The sequence below is a fragment of the Mus caroli genome, unplaced genomic scaffold, assembly GCF_978045245.1.
Source record: "Mus caroli unplaced genomic scaffold, Mus_caroli_1 scaffold_13, whole genome shotgun sequence".
Classification (NCBI taxonomy): Eukaryota; Metazoa; Chordata; class Mammalia; order Rodentia; family Muridae; genus Mus; species Mus caroli.
The window spans coordinates 46602413-46625231 of record NW_028227268.1 but is presented as its reverse complement, the minus strand read 5'-3'; the positions used below and the strand labels follow the sequence as shown (position 1 = coordinate 46625231).

Genomic DNA, 22819 nt, shown 5'->3' with positions numbered 1-22819 from the left:
CACTTGTCTGGGTTGTGATGCATCCTGACCAAGGGCCACACATCTTTTCCTTGCTACTTGTTTTCTTTCTGGTTAGAATTTAAACATGCTTAACACATGAGAGTTATCTCTCCTAGCAAGAATAGGCTAGGTGCTGATGAAGAAATGAGGCTCTAGGGTTGGTGTGTAGCCCAGGGGTCAAGAGAACAAAGAAGAGAAAAGGAAGGAGGCCCAGATCAGAGCTGAGCCCTCTGATAGAGGAGATAACCAGACGAGCCTTCCTGCTGTGGCGATCATGCTCAAGAAGTGGATCTGGGATCTGGGATCCAGTCTAGGGCCCAGATCTTTACTGTTCTAACAGCTAACACGTTTAGTACCAGGACAAAAGCTGTCAATAAGGGTGGTCATACTGAAGTTGTGGTCACATAACAGAGCCTTGGTTTCAAGAGCAGCGAGAGCAGGGTGACGTCTGCACTGGTAAAGGTGCCTGTTCCCCGGAAGTGGGGTGACTCCCATGTAGAACTGGATTTCAAGAGCTGGTGGTGGGCAGCACAGGCAGAACAGCTGGGCTGTGCTCTGGGCTGTTTCCGGTTCTGAGCCTGGTGTGCACGGTCAGTATCATGGTGGTTTTTCTCAGCAGTAGTGATGATGTGCTGCTGTGGTACATCAGCCACTATGTCTCAGGGACTCTGGAGAGTACTCTGGACTTGAAGCATCTGAGCGAGTGGGAAGTCAGACGGTCAGACTTACTGTTTTCGTTCCCACAGCTTCTGCCAAGAAACCCCTTTCAAGGGAACTTCCCGGTATCTCTCAGCAGACAGTCTCCTTCCCAGGATCCAGGGCTAGACAATGTATTCATGTGAACAGGGAGAGTGCCACAAAGACCCTGCCTCTAAGTCAGCTCTAGGTCTGCCTCCACACCAGCTCAGGAGCCCACCACAGGCAAGACCCCTGCTGCTCAGGCTGGGCACACCAGCACCCACACAGTCTGTCTCCTCCATGGGCAAGAGAATCAGTGGGCACCTCTCTTCTGGAGAGTAGAGACACAGGAGAAAACAGGGGTAACTTGGCCATGTTATGGAAGACAGCAGATTGAGTCCCAGAAACAGTTATTTACATGGAAAAGTGCTAATACTGCAGGGAATTGGTAAAGAGGCCAATATCCCACTCTGCCACCAGCCACTTGGCTCACTCAGGCCCCCAGGCCAATTCCAGAGACACAGAGGGAAAAGGACCTCACACACAGATGGAGAAAGAGGTAAGATCCAGGCTTCCTCCGCCAAGCTGCAGGCACTGGCTGGTGGCGAGGGCCGTGTGGGAGATGACATGGGTCAGTGACAACTCAACCATCACAGGCAGCCTGGGGACAGCAGGTAAACCACAGGGACCTTTCAACCGCTGCTGCCCCAGCTTCAGGGATGGAGATAATCTAAAAATGCCTTTTTATAACACAGATTTCACTGAGCTTCCATGACTGAGATAGAAAATAAGACATGTTATGAGAGAGATACTTTAATAACCGTAATGTTCTCAGAGGCTTCAAGACTCAGGACTCAGTGTGAGGGTTTGCAGAAGTCGGGCTGCTCAGGACTCTGGCCATGCCTTCCCACTTCTTACAGTCTCTTTTTAATCAGCTTCTCCAGTTTGCGGATTCGGGATGACTCCTGCTCTGGTGTTGGGGCCATCAGCGACAGGGTGCTGGAACCTTCTGTACCCGAGGGCGGGGCAGGGAGCCTCTGCCGCAAAAGTTCCAGCATGCTGCTCTGCTCGCTCCTCTTCAGCCCCTGAGAGGAAAGGGAGAGAAACTGGTCAGGCGGTGGCCCGCAGTGCCTGGCAGGGGTAGGAGGCACACTTGGGTCTTGCAGTTCGCTCAGACTGAGCTGTGCTGGGCTAACTGCATGATGCCAAGAACCTGAGGACCTTGCTTCCTTCAGGGAATTCTGGTCCTGGGCAGCAGCCTGGAAGATAAAACCGAGGAAGGAGAAACAGGGAATGTGGAAGGAGAGGGGAAGGGTTGGAAAGAGGAGAAACAAAGGCAGAGGGAAGAACAATGCCCTATTCTTCCTTGTACCACATCCCATCTTCAGCTGGGCAGGGTGGTCTTCAGGATGCTGAAATCTGTATGGCCGGGATCGGCCTTTAGAAAAGGATCCCTGCAATCAGGGGAAAAGGGTGAAGCCAGAAACCTATATTTTAAGGTGCCCTCCAGGTTCTATACCCACACTCCACTCCTTAGGGGAAATGGGATATATAGAACAAGGGAACTTACCTTCATATCCAGTATTTTCTGGAAGGTTTCTGAGTTGCAGTCCGTAAGGAGTTTGATGTAGTTGTCAACAAATACTACCAACGGTTCATGAGGGGCCATCACCACCTACCAAAGGAGAAGACAAGAGTAGGTCCTCAGGAGCCCACAGGCTGGAGGGCAGGGCCTATTGGAAGCTGCCCTCACATGGCAGCAAAGCCATGTTCAGAAATGCTCTGACCGCTCCATTAGAGCACAATCCCCACAAGTGGCTGAATTACCCAGACTGCTTTTTAACATATGGATTCCTGGTTCCCTGCACACTGGAGGCTCCCAATTCCATCAGGAATCCTGGAAGGAACCATCTGTGGGATTTCATGAGTGGCGGGTTATCCACTGAGAAGGAGGCAGAAGCAGGAATAGATGCTCACAGATGTTCTCAGAACAAAAACCCAAACTGGCCTGACTCTTTTGCAGACCTGAAACCTGGAACTTCATCTCTCCACATTCATTTAACTACCAGTTAATATACAGATAGACAGCATCTCCATCCTCAGATTCATCTCATTTGGTTCTGGAATATGCTTTTTCTTCCCCAGTGGGCTAATTTTGTTTGGAATTCCTGAGAATGTACCAGAAAAGTGGTAAGGAGCAGTTTCTTCAAAAGTTCTTTGCACATATTTCCCAAAATGCATCTGTCCTCCCTTGAGCAAGCCAGCTGGGGAGGAGAGCTGTGAGGAGTTTGCACTTTCCTCAGCCATGTGCCCTAGGTTCCCCAGGTCCTAAGGTCTGCAGCCAGGCCAGGCCACTTCGGCTTTCCTCTCCTGCCTGCCGTCATCAGATCACTCTGAAAATGGGCCTGAAGAGCCCATAGGTGTCAGACTCTGGTGAGAACAGAGCCTTTGTCTCCCAGCCTGTCAACCCCTTCTGACAGGCCAAGTGGAGACTGGAGGCAGATGCTGCTCTTCCAGTGCACAGAGTACAATCTCTGTTAAATGAGGCTTTAAAAAGCCCATTTGTCAATTAGATTCAGTTATTACAACATCTGTTCAGAGTTCACTTAAAGGTGCAAAACATGGGGAGCCAACGAGCTTCTGGGGAAGGGAGTGCATGACAGCTGGGCCTAAAACCCTTCTGAAAGGCAAAGGGACTCTGGGCTTCTCTCCTGATTTGCCACTTGACTCTCAGCTGTTAGAATTCACCTGTCAGAAAGAATTTCTGATCCCTAGGTAACTGTGCACTGATTTTTAACATCACAGAGTGTGGAAAACTCTTGGGGGCCAGTGGAAAGGGTAGACTGTTTGCAAAACCTGAACTCCCCAGAACTCCTTTGAAGAGAGTGCCCAGAGGAGACACACCTTGAGGATCATTTCAGCCCGGGTCATGCCTTTCACGACAATCTTAGTGTAACTGGCAGGGGCCTTCCTCACCACCTGGGAGCCAATGGATGGGAGGTCGAGCAGGACCATCTTCAGGGAGTGGGTGTCCAGCAGAAGCTGCAGACAAAGCAGACTGTTATAGGCACTCATGGAACCCAGCGCCTAGCATGTCCACGCTGAGCATGGACACACTCACTACCCACTGTACACATGATCCTTTCCCATTACAGAAAACTTGGAAAATAGAACTTAAAGGAAACAAAAATTCCACTGTCCAGGAAAAGCTACCTCAAGAAATCACAGTGAAATGTGGGTCTAGTTTCTGCCAGCCAGTGTGTGTGATAACAGCCAAGCTCAGATCGTGCTGAGTGTGTGTCTGGTTTCACACCCGACCTTTCTAGAACACACATTATTTCCCATTGTGACATTGAAAACATTATGATTTTTAGTGGCTATGAAATACAGACTGTGTAAGTTTAAGATTCAATACCATGCTCCTACTTAATTCACTCCCTAGGTTTCTGTCATTAGTAACAGATGCTGGGGGTGGGGGTGGGGTAGCTGGAGAAACGGCACAGTGGTTATTCAGTTTGATTCCCAGTATCCTCAAGGTGACTCACAACTATCTGTAACCCCAGTTCCAGGGGATCCTATGCCTTCTTCTGACCTCCACAGGCAATAGCATGCATGCATACATGTAGACAAAACCACTCATATATGTAAAAAAGAAAATCTAAAGAATAACAAAACCCAAACCCCCAGATGCTGAGGGAGAGACCTCATGGCTGACTCTAGCCTCAGCAGTGGTGTCTCCTTAGGGGAGAGTTCTGGGGACAGGGCAAATAGCGTATTCTGAAGGTTCCCAGGATATGTCTGAATCTCTTTCTACATAGAATGCACCTATTTACACAGCTACCAGCATCACAGACACCGCAGATCACACCCTCACCAGCACTGAAAAATTATCACAAAAATCTTTCTTATTCATTAGGCAAAAAAATGGCAACTTGTTATTACTGTACTTAGGATTTCTCTAGATGTTGTTTGATGATATTTTAATATTTAATCATATCCTGGCAGCAACCCACATTTTCTGTTTGCTCTGGTCCTCCTGGATGCCAGTGGACCACCATGGCCCTGCTGGTAGGCGTTTCTTCACACGGTCTCTCAGAGGGTCATCCTTCATTAGTTCACTATTCCCAACTGCACAGGACAGAACATCAGTGCTCCAAAGGATTAATAAGCAGCCAGTATAACCCAGCACCTAGCAGGTCCACACTGAGCATCCACTTTGTGGATGACCTCAACGTAAGTCAGAATGGCCTGGTTAGAAGCCTCCAGGCACTGATGACAAGGCACACAGAAATGGCTGCAGCCAGGGCCTGTGTGTACAGCTCAGTGCAAGAGCATTAGTCAGAATAAGACCAAGTTTGATCACAAGCTCTGCAAAAATGAACTAAGAATGAAATGGCTGCAGTCAGGAGGGTATGCCTTGATCTGTTTAAATCGTTTAAGAGAACAGAATCACATGGCCCCAGGATGAGCCCAATGGGGCTCAAATGGAGCCAGCAGTAGGAGGACAGATCTCTCAGCTACTACTAAACTCAGATGGTAGTTAAGACATTCAGGACAAGGCCCAAGGACCCATCAGATAGCCTTTCATAGTTACAGCTAGTTGGCAAGGAGTGGGATTCCTTAAGGCCTTTGACACTCTCTATCCTTCCTTTCCCCTGTATTGGACAGGTGAGTTACTGACTAAAGACAAAATAACTAATGAGAGATACAGTCCACTTAATGGTTACAGTGATTATAATTTCAAAAGTGCTACAAGAAGTTGGGGAATATTAATGCTTAGTTTAGATAACTAAGAAATATTACTCTCTAAAAATGGCAAAGAAGGCTACTCTAATGACAGTAATTTCATGAAGGAATGTGGGTAGTTAAAAGCCTAAGTTTTCTCTCTGGGTCTAAGGTATGCAGGCATGTGCAAGCCATGCACGTGTGGAGGTCAGAGGACAGTCTGGAATGCTGGTGCTCTCCTTTCACCTCGTTTGGAAGCAGAGTCTCCCTGGTTCTTTTGCCACTGCACTGTGTAGCAGGGGTCAGGCTAGATGCCTGTCAACTTCAGCCTTTATCCTTTGCTGAGCTAGCTCCTCTCTTGCCTTAGGAGTGCTGGGATTAGAGATGTGCACTACTGTGCCAAGCCTTATGTGGGTTTTGTCCATTTCAACTCAGGCCCTTTATGCTTGAGTGGCAAGTGCTTTTGTCCTTTGAGCCATCTCCCCAGACCCCAGAGCCCAGACTTGCTAAGTTATTCAACTTCGGGGCAGCTAAGGAATCTTACTACTTTTGTTTTAGACAAAAGCCATTTGGAGTCAGGTGTGTGTGGGTGTGTATGGGTTTCTGTGTGCACACTCACATGACTGTGTGTGTGAAGAGCCAGAGTCACTCTTAGATATCCTCCTATCATTCTCCACCCCATTTGACAGGCTCTCACTGAACCTGGAGCTCACTAGCAGGCTGGGAGGGCTGGCTAGGCAGCCTCCAGGATCTATTGTGCCTCCAAACTCTAGTATTAGGCCTGCAGGCACGCTGGCTTTTATGTGGGTTCTGAGGATCCCGACTCAGGTTAACCTAGCAGCTCTAAGAGGAATTCTTACCACCATAGTGTTTGCTTTATGGAAAGGCCATGAGTTCACAGAGAAGTGCTCAGCTTCTGAGAGAATGGCCCAGAATGCCTAGGCCCACAGCAGGAGCTCAGGGTTAGCATACTCTCCAGTCCCTTGGCATTTACATTGTTTCCCACACACTTGTAAAGAACAAGGTGGTGTGTAATTTCACATAGCTAAGGACCTAGGGTATGAAAAAGAACACTTTAAAGCTTTTTTTTTAAAAAAAATCTCTCTATCTATCTATCTATCTATCTATCTATCTATCTATCTATCTATCTATCTATCTATCTATCTATCTATCTATTTGAGACAGGGTCTCTTTATGTAGCTCGGCTGGCCCGGAACTTGCTATAGAGACCTGGCTGGCTTCAAAGTTACTTAGATCTGCCTGGCTCTGCCTCCCAAGTGGTAGGATTAAAGGCATTTGCCACAGTTACTACTTATTTGTGTGTATGTGCCCACAAAGGCTGGAGGAACATCAGATTATCTGGAGTGAGAATTACAGGTGGTTATGAGCTTCCTGACATGGCTGCTGGGAACCAGACCCAGTCCTCTGGCAAGTGCTCTGAACTGCAGAGCCACCTCTCAACAGCCCCAAATGGTCAAACTTTTAAAAGAAAATACAGAGATTTTTTTATTGCTTGTGGCTAGAAAAGAATGTCAAATATGGGAAAGATTGAAAAATACACTACTCTAAGTTATATGAGACTCCCAGTAAATCCCAGATTGAACCAGCCTCAGACGAGAACCGCACTGGCAAGGGAAAGAGGAGCAGGACACACACAGATGGGTGATCAGGGTGGGTGTACTCCAGTGCAGAGTATTTGCAGCATGCACATGGCCCTGGTTCCAACACCAGCACCTCACACACAAAAAGTGCTGGCTGAGAATACAGCACAGAAGTCCAAGTTCAAGGGGACAGGTAAATTAGTTCGAGCCCTTTGAGGGGAACGCAGGAGTATTTTCTTGCTTGTAGATCCACATAGCCCATCGGGGTGGTGCTGAGCTCAACCCTTCGAGGGTAGAGGCAGGCAGACTGTGACAAGTATGAGGACAGCCTGGGCTATGTACAACTTCCAGCATAGTACTGGCTACATAGAGAGACTGTTTCAAAACCAACATGCAACTATGGTATATGTCTTTTAATTACATCACAAGGAGAAATTCTTGGTTGTCATATTCTTAAATTTAGTTGCTATGACCGAGTATCTAAACTTAAGGGATGGAAGATTGGAGCCTCCCCCAGCCTTGAAGCAGGCTGATTTAGACTTTGCTGCCACTGAGCATGAGACCACCTGGGGTGGAACCTTCCGACTTAAGATGGCTCTACTGTTCTGTCACCTGTCATTGCTCTTCTCCAAGACACTGCTATCTGATGAGAGGCCCTGGAGATATTCTGGAGACAGCATCCGGCAGATCTGCCTACAGGTTGGCAACAGGCACTAAGAATGGATTGGCAGGGGATGGGCCTCCCCTCTTTATAAGCACAGACTCTTAGTAAACTTGGGGGCCTTGAACAGAAACATGTCTTAGCCTCCATTATTTCTCTTGCTGTTTCCTTCCATACAGCTCTGGCCTCCCACTCAGGAACCCAGTTAGTGTGGCCACAGGCGGCTATGGAAGGTTCTTTCTGATGCCTAGTCTCAGAGTAGGCAGTCTGAGGTTACTTCTCAGAGTAGGCAGTCTGAGGTTACTTGGCCTCGTGTTTTTCAACAGAACATAATGGTGGCAGAAGTGTGCAGTGGGGAGTTTCTTTACCTCGTTGTAGAGAAGTATGAAGAAGACATGATATAGACTTCATGACAAGATATAGTCCTCAACGACATGCCCCCAGTGACGTACTTCCTCCAACTCTCCTGCACCTCCTAAGCTTTCAAAACTGTGACCATCCAGGAGCCACTAATCATTTAACACAGTAGCCAAAGGTGCATTCAGCTCCTAACACTCACGCTAAAAAGAACTTCCCAGGGTTTACTCTTTGGACAAGCAAGGACTGGAAACAGCTCAGTGTCCATAAAACAAGAATGAGTAAACGAACGTTGGCATATTTATGCGAAAGGAAATGATACCGAAGCTGACATGAGTGAAAAAATTACACTGATCAACACAAATAAATCTCAAAGAATGTTAGGTGGGGGGAAAGGCAAGAGAGAAAATGACATGCAAGTACAATTTATATAAAGCTTAGAAATAAGCAAAACAACCCATGCATCATTTGGGAATATATACATGTATGGAACACCCAAACACATATGGCAATCCAGAAACCTAAATCAGAATAGTGCTCACTTCTGGACGTGGGGGGTGTGGGGGCGGTGAGGGAAGGCTGGGACTCCACTGGGGACCTCAACAAGAACCCTAAGGACCTACTTGAAATTTGCAGAGATGCAGAGTAGGAACACAGTACATATTTCACTGACTGGCTTGTTTTATTCACTGACCTGTTTGATTTATTTTCTAGACATTGTTAACAAGAAATATCTTTTTCTTTTTAAGTGTGTTTTTTGAGGCCTGGCAAAGATTCAATTTTGTAACAAATTATGAGCCTTGTCTGTCAAAATCAAATCCATGGCCTATTGGGACAAAAATCTATTTCAAACATCTGGGGATGCTTGCTACCTTTTCTACTTCCCAGAGACATAGTACATGCATAAATAATTGTATAGGCTTAAGTGAGAGGAAGATTTTGAATGAGCCAGATATAATTCTCTAGTGTATTCCATATCTTAAGGAGGTATGACACGCTTGCCTCTGGACAGTCACAAGAAAATCCCACTTTGCTAGACAGCTGGAAAGATGGGAACCTCACTCTCACTATTGCACGGAGCAGCGTGATCCTGAGAGATGGGAACTGCTGTTGGGGGAAGATAAAAGCTCCCATTGATGACCACTGTCTGCTGGTCTCATCCTTCAAAACTGACCTCAGTGCATCTGCTTAAGCACGAGGCACTAGGCAAGGAGGGGCCATGGCCAATTTATTTACACCTCAGAGATGATTTGAGGTGTGCAGACTGGCCAAGCAGCTCTGCCTGGGAAAGATCAGTACCCAGTAAAGGAAAACTTTGTGAGACACTCCTCCCCCCTACCGCCCCCAATTGACTGAGGCAAGGTCTTACCCTATAGCTTAGGCTGTTTGGAACTCCCTATAAAACCAAGCTGGCTTCAAGCTCTCCATCTTCCCACCTCAGCCTCTGAGCATCACCAGGCCTGCCTAAGGGCCCCTTAGCATTGTGCAGTTTCTCCTCTAGAATGACTGTACAGCTTTTGATAAAATTTGCTTCAAGGCAGCCAGTGCTTTCTGCTGCTACTAGAAATAGGTTTTGTTTTCTTGAGATGGGTTCCCGGCCTGCTACCTAGTCTACCATTGAATTTATGACCATCTTGTCTGAGTGTCCCAGCTAGCTGGAATTATAGGTATATGCCACCACACTCAAATAGAAATGGTTTCATTTAAAATTTCCAATTCCAAGGGCTAGAGAAATGACTCAGCAGTTAGCACTTGTTGATCTTACAGAGGACCTGGGTTCAATTCCCAGCACCTACATGGTAGCTCACAATCATCTGTAACTCCAGTTCCAAGAGATCCAACATCCCTTTCTAGCCTCTGTGGGTACCAGGCATGCATTTGGTACACAAACATGTAGATGAATCACCTATACACATAAAATAAAACAATAAAAATAAAAAATAAAATTTTTGTGACTGTTGATTATAAACAGGAATATATTTATTTGCATCCTGGAGACTGAACTGTGAGCTGGCAAATGTTCACACACTCTCCCAGTGAGCCCCAGACCCAGGAAACACATTTCTAATGTGGACTTTAGTTTCAGCAGCCTTTCTAAATCTATATAAGTTTTTGTTTTTTTGAGACAGGGTCTAAGTAGTCTTGCTCTCCTAAAACTTCCTATGTAAACAATAGAATGTAAACATACTATATAAACACAGGTCAGCCTCAAACTCAAGGAATTCACCTGCCTCTGCCTCCTGAGAGCTGGGATTAAAGGTGTGAACAACATGCCTGGCAAAGATTTTATTTTTAATGTGTGTGAGTGCATGTGCATGCATGTGTGTGTGTGTGTGTGTGTGTGTGTGTGTGTGTGTGTGCAGGTGCCTCTAGAGGAAAGTAAGAGGCATAAGGAAATGTGTAGTTACAGGTGACCATGAGCTGTCATGTGGGTGCTGGGGACTGAACTCCAGTCCTCTATGAGAGCAGAATGCACTCTTAACTAGAGAGCCATTTAAATATTTTTCAGAGTTGTGAGTTTGTTTTTTAAACATTTACTGTCCTCATTAAGGGCACACAGGCAATAAGGGATAGAAGTAGTGATATCAGATACCTTATTTGTGAGGTGGGAGATTTCTGTGTCTGGCCATTGTGTCTGGCGTTTGCTGTCATTTTTGCTCTTAACTGGCTCATGGCCAGTGCAGCTCAGCCTTCTCACTTCTGCGCTGTAAGCCCTCCCTGGGGTGTAGCAGGGATTGCCTCTTAGTGAGTGTGGGAGTGTGGCAGGAAGGGAGGGCCTTGATGACTGAGTGACAGGGGAGGGTGGCATTCTCCTAGGAAAGATGGCTTCAGAAGAAGCACAGTGGGCCAGAGCTTGACAAGGAGGCAGACATGAGTGCATAGCAGGGGAGGAGCAGCTCTTCAGAAAGATGGTTTGCTGTGAAGAAGGGCAAACATCAGCTCCATGGGCAGGAGCACCCATGTGAGAACAAGAGAAGAGAGAGGACACTCAACTTTCTGAATGTGATTCCACAATCAGAAACCTGGATGCAGGAGTCCGGGGTGCAGCTCAGTGGAAAGTGCTTGCCTCCCGTGTGAGCCTCTGAGTCCAATCCCAGCACGACAAGGGGGTGGGGGTAATATCTGGAAGGGAACTAGTTTAATTTCAGGAAATGTGGAATTTTCTATCTAGTCTGAGAATAAAATCTCCCTTTGTTCACGAGTGGTACATGTGGGAGTGGAACTCCCACTCTTTTAAATCCTGTCCTCAAGGTGGATTTCAAACATATGTGGCCAGTAGATTGGTACCACGAGAAGGTAAGCACTCCAACATCTGTCCTCCTCACTCACTGACTGCTCCACTCCAGAGACACTAGACAAGGGGCACCTCTGTGTTTTCTGGGTGAGTCTGGAGACATCTTTGGTTGTCACACTTGACCTCTAGGTGGCAGAAGTACTGGGTACTGTTTAACAGGGTCCACAGCAAAAGCTTGCCTAGCCTGCTCTCAGCAATGCAGGTACTGAGGAATCCTGGCATTCACACCTGGCCACTCGTTTCTTTTCCCTCTGAGGTAAAATGTATATATCCTGAAATGTACAATACTTAAAAACATGTATGCATTAACATGTTAATGATTCTTTTTCTTTCATTTATTATCATTACTATTATTAATCAATTTATTTATTTTGTTTTTTTGAGACAGGGTTTCTTTATGTGGTCCTGGTTGGTCTAGAACCTTCTCTATAGAGCAGGCTGGCCTTGAACTCAGAGGTCCTCTGCCTCTGCCTCTCAAGTGCTAGGAATAAAGGCATGCTTCACCACTGTCTAGCTTCCTAATATAATTCTTAACTGTAATTTTGACAAATGTTTATAACATGTAACATTTGCCTTTCAAAACACTTTTGAGATAGCATCTTGCGTATCCCAAGCTGGCCTCAGACTCACTACTACTTAGCCAAGGGTAATCTTGAGTTCTGAGTCTCCTGTCTCTACCTCTAACACCTAGAATTTTGCTACTGTGCATGAATCACTTTTAAAATATTTTTTATCAATTCAAAAGTTACCATATTTATACTTTAAAGTTTAAATTTTTGCTATTAGATGAATAATAAATTCTACCATTTGTTTGGAAAAAGCATTTATTTATTTATTTATTGTCTCATTATATATCTTTGGCTGACCCAGAACTCACCATACAATCCAGGCCAGCCTTGAACTTACAGAGATCTGTTTGCCTCTGACTCTCTAGTGCTGAAACTAAAGGTGTGCATCACCATGCCTGGCCTCTTTTTGGAAAAATATGTAATTATTTTATGTGTATGTGTGTACACATACACCAGGTACACACAAGAACTTACAGAGCAAAGAAGAGACATCTGCTTGCCTGAGTTACAGATGGTTGTGAGCTGCCATGTGGGTGCTGGGAACTGAACCTTGGTTCTCTGAAAGAGCAGACAGTGCTCTTAACTACTGAGCCCCTTTTTCCTTTTAATGAGGAAGCCCTGCTCTCTGAAGGCTCCATAGAAGAGATGTGCCTGAGAATAACCCTCTTACTTTCTCATTCTTGGTAACAGTGGAATTCTTAAAAGGATTTCTGATGACATGAGGCTAGGTTAAGAGAGTCTTCTCGCAAATTGGACATAGTACTACCGGAGGATCCGGCAATACCTCTCCTGGGCATATATCCAGAAGATGTCCCCACCGGTAAAAAGGACACATGCTCCACTATGTTCATAGCAGCCCTATTTATAATAGCCAGAAGCTGGAAAGAACCCAGATGTCCCTCAACAGAGGAATGGATACAGAAATTATGGTACATTTACACAATGGAGTACTACTCAGCTATTAAAAAGAATGAATTTATGAAATTCCTAGCCAAATGGATGGACCTGGAGGGCATCATCTTGAGTGAGGTAACACAATCACAAAGGAACTCACACAATATGTATTCACTGATAAGTGGATATTAGCCCAAAACTTAGGATACCCAAGATATAAGATACAATTTGCTAAACGCATGAAACTCAAGAAGAATGAAGACCAAAGTGTGGACACTGTGCCCCTTCTTAGAATTGGGAACAAAACACCCAGGGAAGGAGTTACAGAGACAAAGTTCGTAGCTGTGATGAAAGGATGGACCATTTAGAGACTGCCGTATCCAGGGATCCATCCCATAATCAGCTTCTAAACGCTGACACCATTGCATACACTAGCAAGATTTTGCTGAAAGGACCCAAATATAGCTGTCTCTTGTGAGACGATGCCGGGGCCTAGCAAACACAGGAGTGGATGTTCACAGTCAGCTATTGGATGTATCACAGGGCTCCCAATGGAGAAGCTAGAGAAAGTACCCAAGGAGCTAAAGGGATCTGCAACCCTATTGTTGGAACAACATGATGTACTAACCAGAACCCCGGAGCTCTTGTCTCTAGCTGCATATGTATCGAAAGATGGCCCAGTCGGCCATCAATGGAAAGAGAGGCCCATTGGACTTGCAAACTTTATATGCCCCAATATAGGGGAATGCCAGGGCCAAAAGAATGGGAATGGGTGGGTAGGGAAGTGGGGGCGCTATGGGGGACTTTTGGGATAGCATTGGAAATGTAATTGAGGAAAATATGTAATAAAAATATTAAAAATTAAAAAAAAAAAGAAAAAAAAAGAGAGTCTTCTCGCACTTCTTTGAAGAGTGTCAGACTCAGAGATGGACGGGGCTATGGTGGGAGCAGCGGTTGGATGGGTGCAGAGGTTCACTTTGGAGATCATCATCATGACAGATCACACTTAGTGCCAGTGAGCTGCACACTGGAAGACGGCACGTTTGATGTTATGTACAGTTTCAAAATGTTCCACTGGGACATATCCAGAAAGATTCTTTTTTTATGGTGCTAAGAATGTAACCCGGGATCTTACATACACTAAGCATGTGCTTTATCACTAATGCATATTCCCATCCCCTCGATATGCTGTAAACTGGGCATGGTGGTATGCATGCTTATCGTTCCGTCCTTCAGCAGGCTGAGGCAGAAGGTTTGTGGATTTATTTGAAGGAATTTATTTGGAACTATGGGTTACATAGTAGAGTACTGTATGAAAACCAAAACCAAATAAATAACGATAACACATGAAAGAAAGAGTAACTTGACAAACACGAGGTTTTAGCAGTGTGGAAGGACAAGAAGGGCCTGTGGAGAGTGCCTGTTTCAGTGCTTTTATTGAAATAGGACAGTGAGCATGGCGCAGACAGGAGTGATGTGGGAACAAGGGGGCCATCAACAGCAGAGCGAGGGCTGTGCATCTTTTCAAACACCACACTAGGCTGTTTTCTCTAGGGTAAGTTTAGGCAAATGGATTTTATTTCTGCTGTGTTCAGTCATAGATGACCTCCGTTGTAAGACTAATTAATGACCCTGCAAATCCCACAAGATTCTCTGAAAATCACAAACCAGCAAGGAGTATTACAATACAGGAATGGTTCAATTCCACATGCCCTTGTAACTGCTCAAGAGGACTCTGGGGCCTGAAGATAAATAACTCACTGTATGTACTAATCAAGTCGAGAATAAGGAGCAGCAAGGGCTCCTTTTTTATTTCTCACATCTATATTCAAGCCTAACCTCAACCTAGGAGATCTCTAGCACCTATTGGAAGAAGAGGCTCAGCCGTAGCTTTGAATTCTACAGCTTTAGTTAAAGCTTGGGTCAGGGCCATGATGCAAGGCAGTGTTTGTCAAAATGTGTTTCTACCCACAAGCATCTCTCTATTAACTTTCTTTCAAAAATTGATTTTATTATACTCTGTGTGTGTGTGTGTGTGTGTGTGTGTGTGTGTGTGTGTGAGAGAGAGAGAGAGAGAGAGAGAGAGAGAAGGAATGAGTGAGGCAGTCTACCCGCTCAAGTAGTCTATAAGAGCAACAGCGACTGCTCTTACCTGCTGGGTCAACTCTCTGGCCCCTTTATTAATTTCTTGATTCCTTGGACCTACTGCCTAAGTGAACAGACCTCTAGCTACATCATGGCTTGGATTTCAGAGTTCAGATGCCAGGGTTAACCTTACACAGATAACCTGAACTACACATGGGAACCACTGAAGGGCCACATTGCCCTTGACTCCTCAAAGCCTCCACAGGTGGTTGTGTGAATAGCCATCTCTTACTGCTTATTGTCTTCTTGCCCTTGACTCCTCAAAGCCTCCACAGGTGGTTGTGTGAATAGCCATCTCTTACTGCTTATTGTCTTCTTGGGGTATGAGAAATGAGACTTAGCTATAGAAGATGGGCTTCTCACTGACAACTAAAAGCAGAAGTGAACACTGGCCAAACGTCCTGCTCCTGAGATAGCATCCCGGAGTCTGATTCTGTTCTGTTATTTGAGACAGGGTCATATTACACAGCCCACACTGGCCTTGAATTTACAACTCTCCTGCTTTTGCTTCCTGAATGTGCTGTGTGGCAGGTATGCCCCTACCTTTCTCCAGCTGAGATTGTTCTATACAAGAGAAAATTTGAGGAAAACAGTCATGGTATAGGACTTATGTGACAACATCCAAACTCCCATGGCTGTTAGACACTACACCGATCTCAAGAGGCCTGAGCAAGGCTACAAAACACAGAACTGTTCCCATGAGTCAGCTTTGGATTCCAGAGGCTTGGTCAAGTCTGAAGACAGAAATGTAACTGAGAACCCTACGGCTGCTCCCAGACACAGATCTTAATCACTCCATATCCTCTTAGATGGCACACTGTAATGAGGCCAAAGAGTGAGTGCCTGGTAAACATTCACTAATGAAACTGGAGCTGGCATGTGAGGGCCTCGCTCTGCCACTTCCGATGGAGAGAATGAGCATTGTGCTCCGGACATGCCAGGGTCAGGATTTCAGAACACTGACTGCTGCAGTCAAGCCCAGCTGGTGTCTGAGTCCTACAACCTCCCAGGGAGTTTTCCAAGACAACATTTTTGACTCGGGCTGGAGCTGGTCAGGCAGACAGCTGAGGGCAAGCTCTGACTAGAAGTCTTCATGCAGGTTGCATGTGGATAGGTATCAGAGCAGACGAAACAAGGTCATGTCCAGGTCTTCGGAAGTTTACAGTGAGCAGGGCTGGTGTTTAATAAGGGCTGGCTACATGACAGCCGTGCGTCTTACTTATGGGCACTGGGTTTAATTTTTACTAATTTTGTTTTATTCTATTCTGAGACAATATCTAGCTCTATAGCCTAGGTTGTCCTCAAAACTTACAATCCCCCAGCTTCCCCAAGGTCTGGGGTTACTGGCGTATGCCACCACATACGGCTCTATTTTGTTTAACCCTCATAGCTACTTCATGGGGTGGTTCTAAGCACTATTTCAAAGACAGGAAATGGAGGTCCTGTAAAGTACCTATGTATGCACAAACAGATGCACTGTTGTGGGCACAGGTTCCAGCCTCTGCTCATGTCACTCCAGAGCTCAGAGCCTGAGTACTCAAGTGTCCTGCACTTGCTGACAGAGGGGACAAAATCATACTGCACTTAGATTCAAGATGTTGCTACCTGCCTTTGACACTTCATGAGTATTCCAGTACATGCTTAACTAGCAATCTTTCTGACCCAGAGACAAGGGCTGAGGCTGGGGGTGAGGGGTGGGGTTGGCTGTCAACACAGCCAAGGAACCACAAGGGCAGGGCACTGAGCTGGGAAAGAGTTGAGCCTCTACCTCATTGCTTTGTTTGGTACCGGGCAGGATCTATGGAAATGAATTACACAATCTTCTTACATGTAGCCTAAGTGTTCACAGATGGAGTTGACTATGAGTTGTTCTTGATTTGCCTGTGAACAGTTTACACTTTATGTGGTATTTTCAGAGGTTGGAGTAGTAAATATTTGTGTGTGTGTGTGTGTGTGTAGGCCAAGGTAGACACCGGGTATTTTCCTCAATTGCTTTCCACCCTTTCTTCAGATAGGGTCTTGTTGATTAAGCTTGATTAGCCAGCAAACCCCAGGGATCCTCTTGTTTGTACCTCCCCATTGCTGGAACACACTACCACTCCTGTTTGTATTTTAAATGTGCTTTACTTATGTGTACGTTTGTGTGTCTGTTTGTCTATCTGCATGCCATATGTGTGCAGTGCCTGTGAAGGACAGAAGAAGGCATCAGATGCCCCAGGACTGAAGGTACAGGTGCTGGAACCAGAATCCAGGTTTTCTGCAAGAGTAGGAAGTGATCTTAAATGTTGAGCCATCTTTAGTCCTGTTATATGGGTGCTTTTTATGGAGATCAAACTCAGACCCACACCCTTGCATGGCGTGCTAATTAGTTTTTGTCAACTTGTCACAAACAGAGTTACCTGAGTTGAGGGAACCTCAACTGAGGAGTTGCCTCCATCAGACTGGCCTATGGGCATGTCTGTGGGGAACTTTCTTGATTACTGATTGGTGTGAGAGGGCCCAGATCAAGACCATTGTGGGTGGTGCCACCCTTAGCCTGGTGGTCCTAGGTTCCATAAGAAAGAGATCAAATTGAGCAAGCCATGGAGAGCAAGCCAGTAAGCAGCTTTCTTCATGGCCTCTGTTTCAGTTCCTATCTTAGCTCCCCTTGATGATGAACTGTGACCTGTATGAAAATAAACCATTTCTTCCTCAAGTTGATTTTGGTCATTGTTTATCACAGAGCAATCTCCCTAATCCCTGTTTTTATTTTTATTTATTTAAAAAAAAAGATTTATTTATTATTATATCTAAGTACACTGTAGCTGTCTTCAGATGAACCAGAAGAGGGCATCAGATCTCATTACGGATGGTTGTGAGCCACCATGTGGGTGCTGGGATTTGAACTAAGGACCTTCGGAAGAGCAGTCAGTGCTCTTAACCTCTGAGCCATCTCTCCAGCCCTGTTTTTAGTTTTTAAATCACTCAAAGTGTTCCCTGAACTCAAACTGCCCAAATTCTGGGTAGTCTGAACAGACAGGAGACAAATTCAAAGTGACGTTGTAGTTGATGAATTCAGTTCACCAGTATTCAGGTGACATTAACCAAGTCCTTTGGTTTAAGACAGGGTCTCACTATATATTGTACATTGGCCTTGGATTCAAAATCGTACTGTTAGCCTCCTACCTGCCAGGATCACAGGTGTGCACCATCGTGCTTCAGAGGAGAATTCAGATGGGGAGAAAGGAGCCCGACAAGGAGCTTCCTGGGGATTCGAGCTCAGGCCCTCCCTGCTTGATTTCTCCTGTGGCTCTGCACAGCCACGCCCAGGGCCTCTGCTGCACTAAGAACACTGCGTCTTCTCCTTCCAGCAGCAGCCCTCAGAGAAGCCCAAAGCCTCTACTCCTCACGCCCCAAGACAGTTTCTGCACCCTTGTTCTGTACAGTTGGTGAGGATATGCTTATCTAACAGATCTGAGACCAGTCTGGGCTACAATATGGGAACCTACCTCAAAAGACAAAACAAAGAAGCAAAAGGAGCCGCCAGCTGACCATAGCTCCCTACACCAGGGAAACCAGTCTCGGTCTCTTCAGACTATCTACTTGAGAATGTGTGCTGGATCTATACAAAGGCTGATGGCGAGGTCCCATACAAAGCTTGCCTTACCTGCTCTGCTCCCACCATGCTGATCGGCTTACACTTGAAGAGGTGGGTGATGAATTTGGGAATGAACGAACTGTGGATAAAAAGTGACAAGTTACTCTCTTTCTAGTAAAGTGTGCAAAAACTTAAGGCTCTACTACCTCTCATGAGAAAGCCAAGAATGGAGGTGGACACTCACATCCCCCATACCACCATTCACCTCATTCTCTTTCCCTCTAGTTTAGCTCCAGATTTGTTTAGGGAAGAATAGCCTTGATGTTCTAGGGGAAAGCTCATCCCTTAAATCTTAAGCTACAGGAGTGAATTATTTTTGTTTGTGGCACTGGGGATGCAACCCAGGTCCTGGCATATGGCAGGCAAGTACTCTACCACTGAGCCACACTCCAGTCCTGTTGAGGGCAATTCTACTGAGCTTCAGCCAGTTAGGTCCACTGGTGACTGTTTTAGGTCCCTCAAGAGGGAATTACTCTATGCCAGTCTAATCACCTGGAGGGAAGCACCTCGAGACAAGGCTGTTGCCTAGGACACTGAGCCTATATAACTGAGTTATATAACACACACCTATGCTTGTCTTCCTCCTACCATTCCGAGGGTGTGCCCAGTCTCAAAGACAGCTGACTATACCAGATCTCAATGAAACCACTGAAACCCTAAAGCAATCACATTCTCTGTCTTTAAAAAAAATATGCATTTTTATTTTAGTGTATATGTCTGTGTGTGCATGTGCCATGGGGGCTGGAAGGGCACATTGAGACCCTTGGAGCTGGAGTTATAGGCAATTGTGAGCTGTTCCATGTGAGTACTGAGAACTGATCTAGGGACCTCTGATGGAGCAGTCTGTGCTCTTAACTACTAAGCTATCTCTCCCCTAAACCAACCACTCTCAAGTCTATCCTAATTTCCTCTAGGCTTGAGGTTATAGGAAAAATTTAAAATCCATCTTGTGCCAGGTGTGGTGGCACACACCTTTAATCCCAGCACTCTGGAGAGACAGGTAGATCTCTTGTGAGTTCAAGGTCAGCCTGGTCTACATATTGAGTTCTAGGACATCCAGGGCTACACAGTGCAATGATGTCTCAAAAAACAAAACAAAATAAAACAACAACACAAAACAATACAATAAAAATACACTTTGCCACTCAAGTCCATTTGAGTACCAGTAGCTGAAAATACCCAAATAGTGGCAAGAGTGAACTACATGGGCAGTTAGGGTATCTTAAAGCAAAACCAAGAAATAATTGCTAGGGTGGTAATTCTCTTATCAATAAACAAACAAACAAACAAAGAAACAAAAATCACATGATTTTCTAAAAATCTGCTGAGCACTAAGGGACAACCTGGATCATGTGGGCTGATAATGCTGTTTAGGATAAGGGAGGGGGAAAACCCAGAAAGTCGGGAGAGGTTTTTGAAAGTTTCAAGGCCTGAATCAAGAAGGCTGCGTTGAGCTGGGCGTGGTGGCACATGCCTTTAATCCCAGCACTTGGGAGGCAGAGGCAGGCGGATTTCTGAGTTCGAGGCCAGCCTGGTCTACAGAGTGAGTTCCAGGACAGCCAGGACTACACAGAGAAACCCTGTCTTGAAAAACCAAAAAAAAAAAGAAGAAGAAGAAGGAAGAAGAAGGAAGAAGAAGGAAGAAGAAGGAAGAAGGAAGAAGGAAGAAGGAAGAAGAAGAAGAAGAAGAAGAAGAAGAAGAAGAAGAAGAGGAGGAGGAGGAGGAGGAGGATGAAGAAGAAGAAGACGACGACGACGACTGCATTGTGCTGATGTAGTTCAAAAGCTATGAAAGACAGATATGTGCATAACAGACAAGATCCAGGGTGAGCTGACCAAGAGGTGGCTGGGGCCCAGGTCCACAGAGGAAGCATGGAAACGGGAAGAAGGGTTTCCACAGATGCTGGCTGCTACCTGTCTCCTTCCTCTTGCACGCTGGGTCCATGCCGTGTCCTCCCCCTTCAATCTCACCACACCTTTTCCTGCACACTGTAATCACTGAGTGCTAGGGAATTTCAAAGAGGCATACTAGCTTAGTGGGCAAGAGAAGTCATTTATGATCCAAATTAGTTTCAACCAGTAGTGACCTTGGTAAGTCATTAAGAAAGCCTGCTATTGGAGCCAATATAGTCACAGATGGACCAGTAATTGTGGAGTAGGAAAGGAGGCAATGGGAAAAGGACCTGAAGTCCAGCGGTCAGATCCAGGTGTAGACCTGCTGATCTAGAGGAGGTGTGAACAAGAAGCTATCTGGAAGTGCTTCTCAGAACCTAACCTGAGCCAAATGAGTAATGGGAGGCTGAGTTTGGGACTCATCACACGGGCCTGTACAGTTTGTCATGGAAACGACTTCACACTAGAGTATGCTGTGGCTGGCCCTTGAACTTGCTCTGACTAGTCCATAGTGGGTGGGTTGGGGAAACATGGAGATAATCCAGACCCATGTCTTCTCTAGAGAAGACAGCCCAGCAAAGTGATGTGTCACTGCCGAGGGCCACCAGGATGGAAGCCGTGGCTCCTACTCTGGGCTGAGATTTTTATAAAGATGGGAAGGTACCAAGAGTTAAAGCACAAAACTTTCTAGGTCCTCCGCTAAACTTTTCCAGATGTGGGTGATGGGCACCCTATTCCCAGATCACTCAGAGTGAGCTTAGTGCTAAAATTAAAAGGTGATGAGAGAATGCGAAGTTGACACTTGGATGGGCTGAGCAACGGACTCCTTATTCACTTTAACCTTAGCTCAATCGGACCCCTGGGTGCCTACAATGGAGATTTTGAGTAACAGTAAATTTTTACAGAGACACTTGTAGCAGTGGTTACAGGGAATGTCACATGTGATTTATCAGTGATGCTTTTAGTACACATTAATGAGCGTCCAGAGAGAGAGGGGAATGTCAGCTCCTGGTCCATCTGTGGCCGGCAAACATAAATGTTCCCCAGGGAGTCAGTCCAAGCCTTCCTGATGAGGTTGAAACTAAAGTTAACTTTACAGCTACTCTGTCATTGTTGTTCCTTGGGGGTTTATTTATGTCAGATGGGGAAAATCTAGTTGAATACAAACCGGGAGAGATCTGGAGAAAAGAGAAACTCAGAATCCTGAGTCACCAGTTGGGACCTGGACGAAAACAATCCAAATACGGTAGCTTGGACAACACTGACCTTCCTGGAGCAACCTGCCAAACTGTGTATCTGATAATTGGTCAGAGGAGACACTGGCGCTCATCACTGCCTGGCCTCTTGGGAAGGAGTGCCGGAGCCAGATGCTGACTGGCAAAGAACCAAACTACTTCCTTGCTTCAAAATTCAAGGCCGAAATAGCCACCCACGAGGACACAACAGGAAGACAGGCAACTTGTTGCTTGCTCCTGGTCCCAATTTCTAGTATTTTCCCTGCACATAAGGATATTCAGAAGTAGATGGTTTCTGGCCACTATAACAAGTCCTGTGGTGGAGGGGGAGGAAGTTAAGGCTCAAAGGTACAACTGATGGGCCCAATCCTTGAGAAGCTTATAATCCAGTCAGAGACAAAACGTACACAGGAACTTACTGAAAAATAAGAGCCTGGGAAAGGAGTGGTTTCATGGGCAAATTTCAGAAGAACACATCACTTCTGGTGGCTCTGCCATGGCTGGTGACTGCTGTCATAAGCATGCACATGACCTGAAGTGGTCCATTTGCTTTTACCATTATAGCCCATTGGGGTACAGAAGAATATTAGTTTTCCTGGAGGTCCCAGAATGAGCCCCACCAGAAGATGGGACACCTGGATTTGTGGGCCTGCTGGGAGGCTAAGCACTGCAGTGAAATAACTTTATTGAGTACCAGAACCATTAACAATCTCCCGCAACTCAGAAAGAGCAGCCTCGAGAGTGATCTTGGGGGTCACAGGTTTGTACCCCGTCAGCATGGTTCCTGAAGGATATGGTCAAGAATGGAAGGGTACACAGGCATCTCTGTGCTGCTGCTTGGTTCTCCTGGGAGACTGAAACAGAAAGTGCACCAAGAAAGCAGAACAACTCAGGACTTACTTTGCAAATTTAATGCAGAACTGTGTGAAGTATTTCCGTGTGGAAGCCAGGTTGTCACGGATGATGGGGACATTCTGCTTAATGTGAAGAATAACAGAAGTGACATAAGGGCTCTGGTCACCAACATGCTCCACATTCTGCCATGGCATCTGAAACAGACAGGACAGAGCCAAGCTTGAGAGCCCCTGCAGGGGAACAGTGTTAACCTGTTAATGGGAAAAGGGAATTG

General features: G+C 45.9%; 1 protein-coding gene across 2 annotated transcripts in view; it reads right to left on the bottom strand.

Annotated features, from left to right (window-relative positions):
- Positions 1 to 1475: 1475 nt before the first annotated feature.
- The window catches only part of Vps53 (VPS53 subunit of GARP complex), a 131249-nt gene continuing 109905 nt past the window's right edge, over positions 1476 to 22819 (bottom strand). For both annotated transcript variants that reach the window (XM_021176885.3, XM_029483685.2), the window contains exons 18-22: positions 22591 to 22739; positions 18572 to 18641; positions 3583 to 3720; positions 2249 to 2353; positions 1476 to 1763 (exon numbers count right to left, since the gene is read on the bottom strand). In XM_021176885.3, coding sequence (XP_021032544.1) covers positions 1593 to 1763; positions 2249 to 2353; positions 3583 to 3720; positions 18572 to 18641; positions 22591 to 22739 — 633 coding nt within the window. In that variant the 3' untranslated portion in view covers positions 1476 to 1592. The remainder of the gene's footprint in view (positions 1764 to 2248; positions 2354 to 3582; positions 3721 to 18571; positions 18642 to 22590; positions 22740 to 22819) is intronic.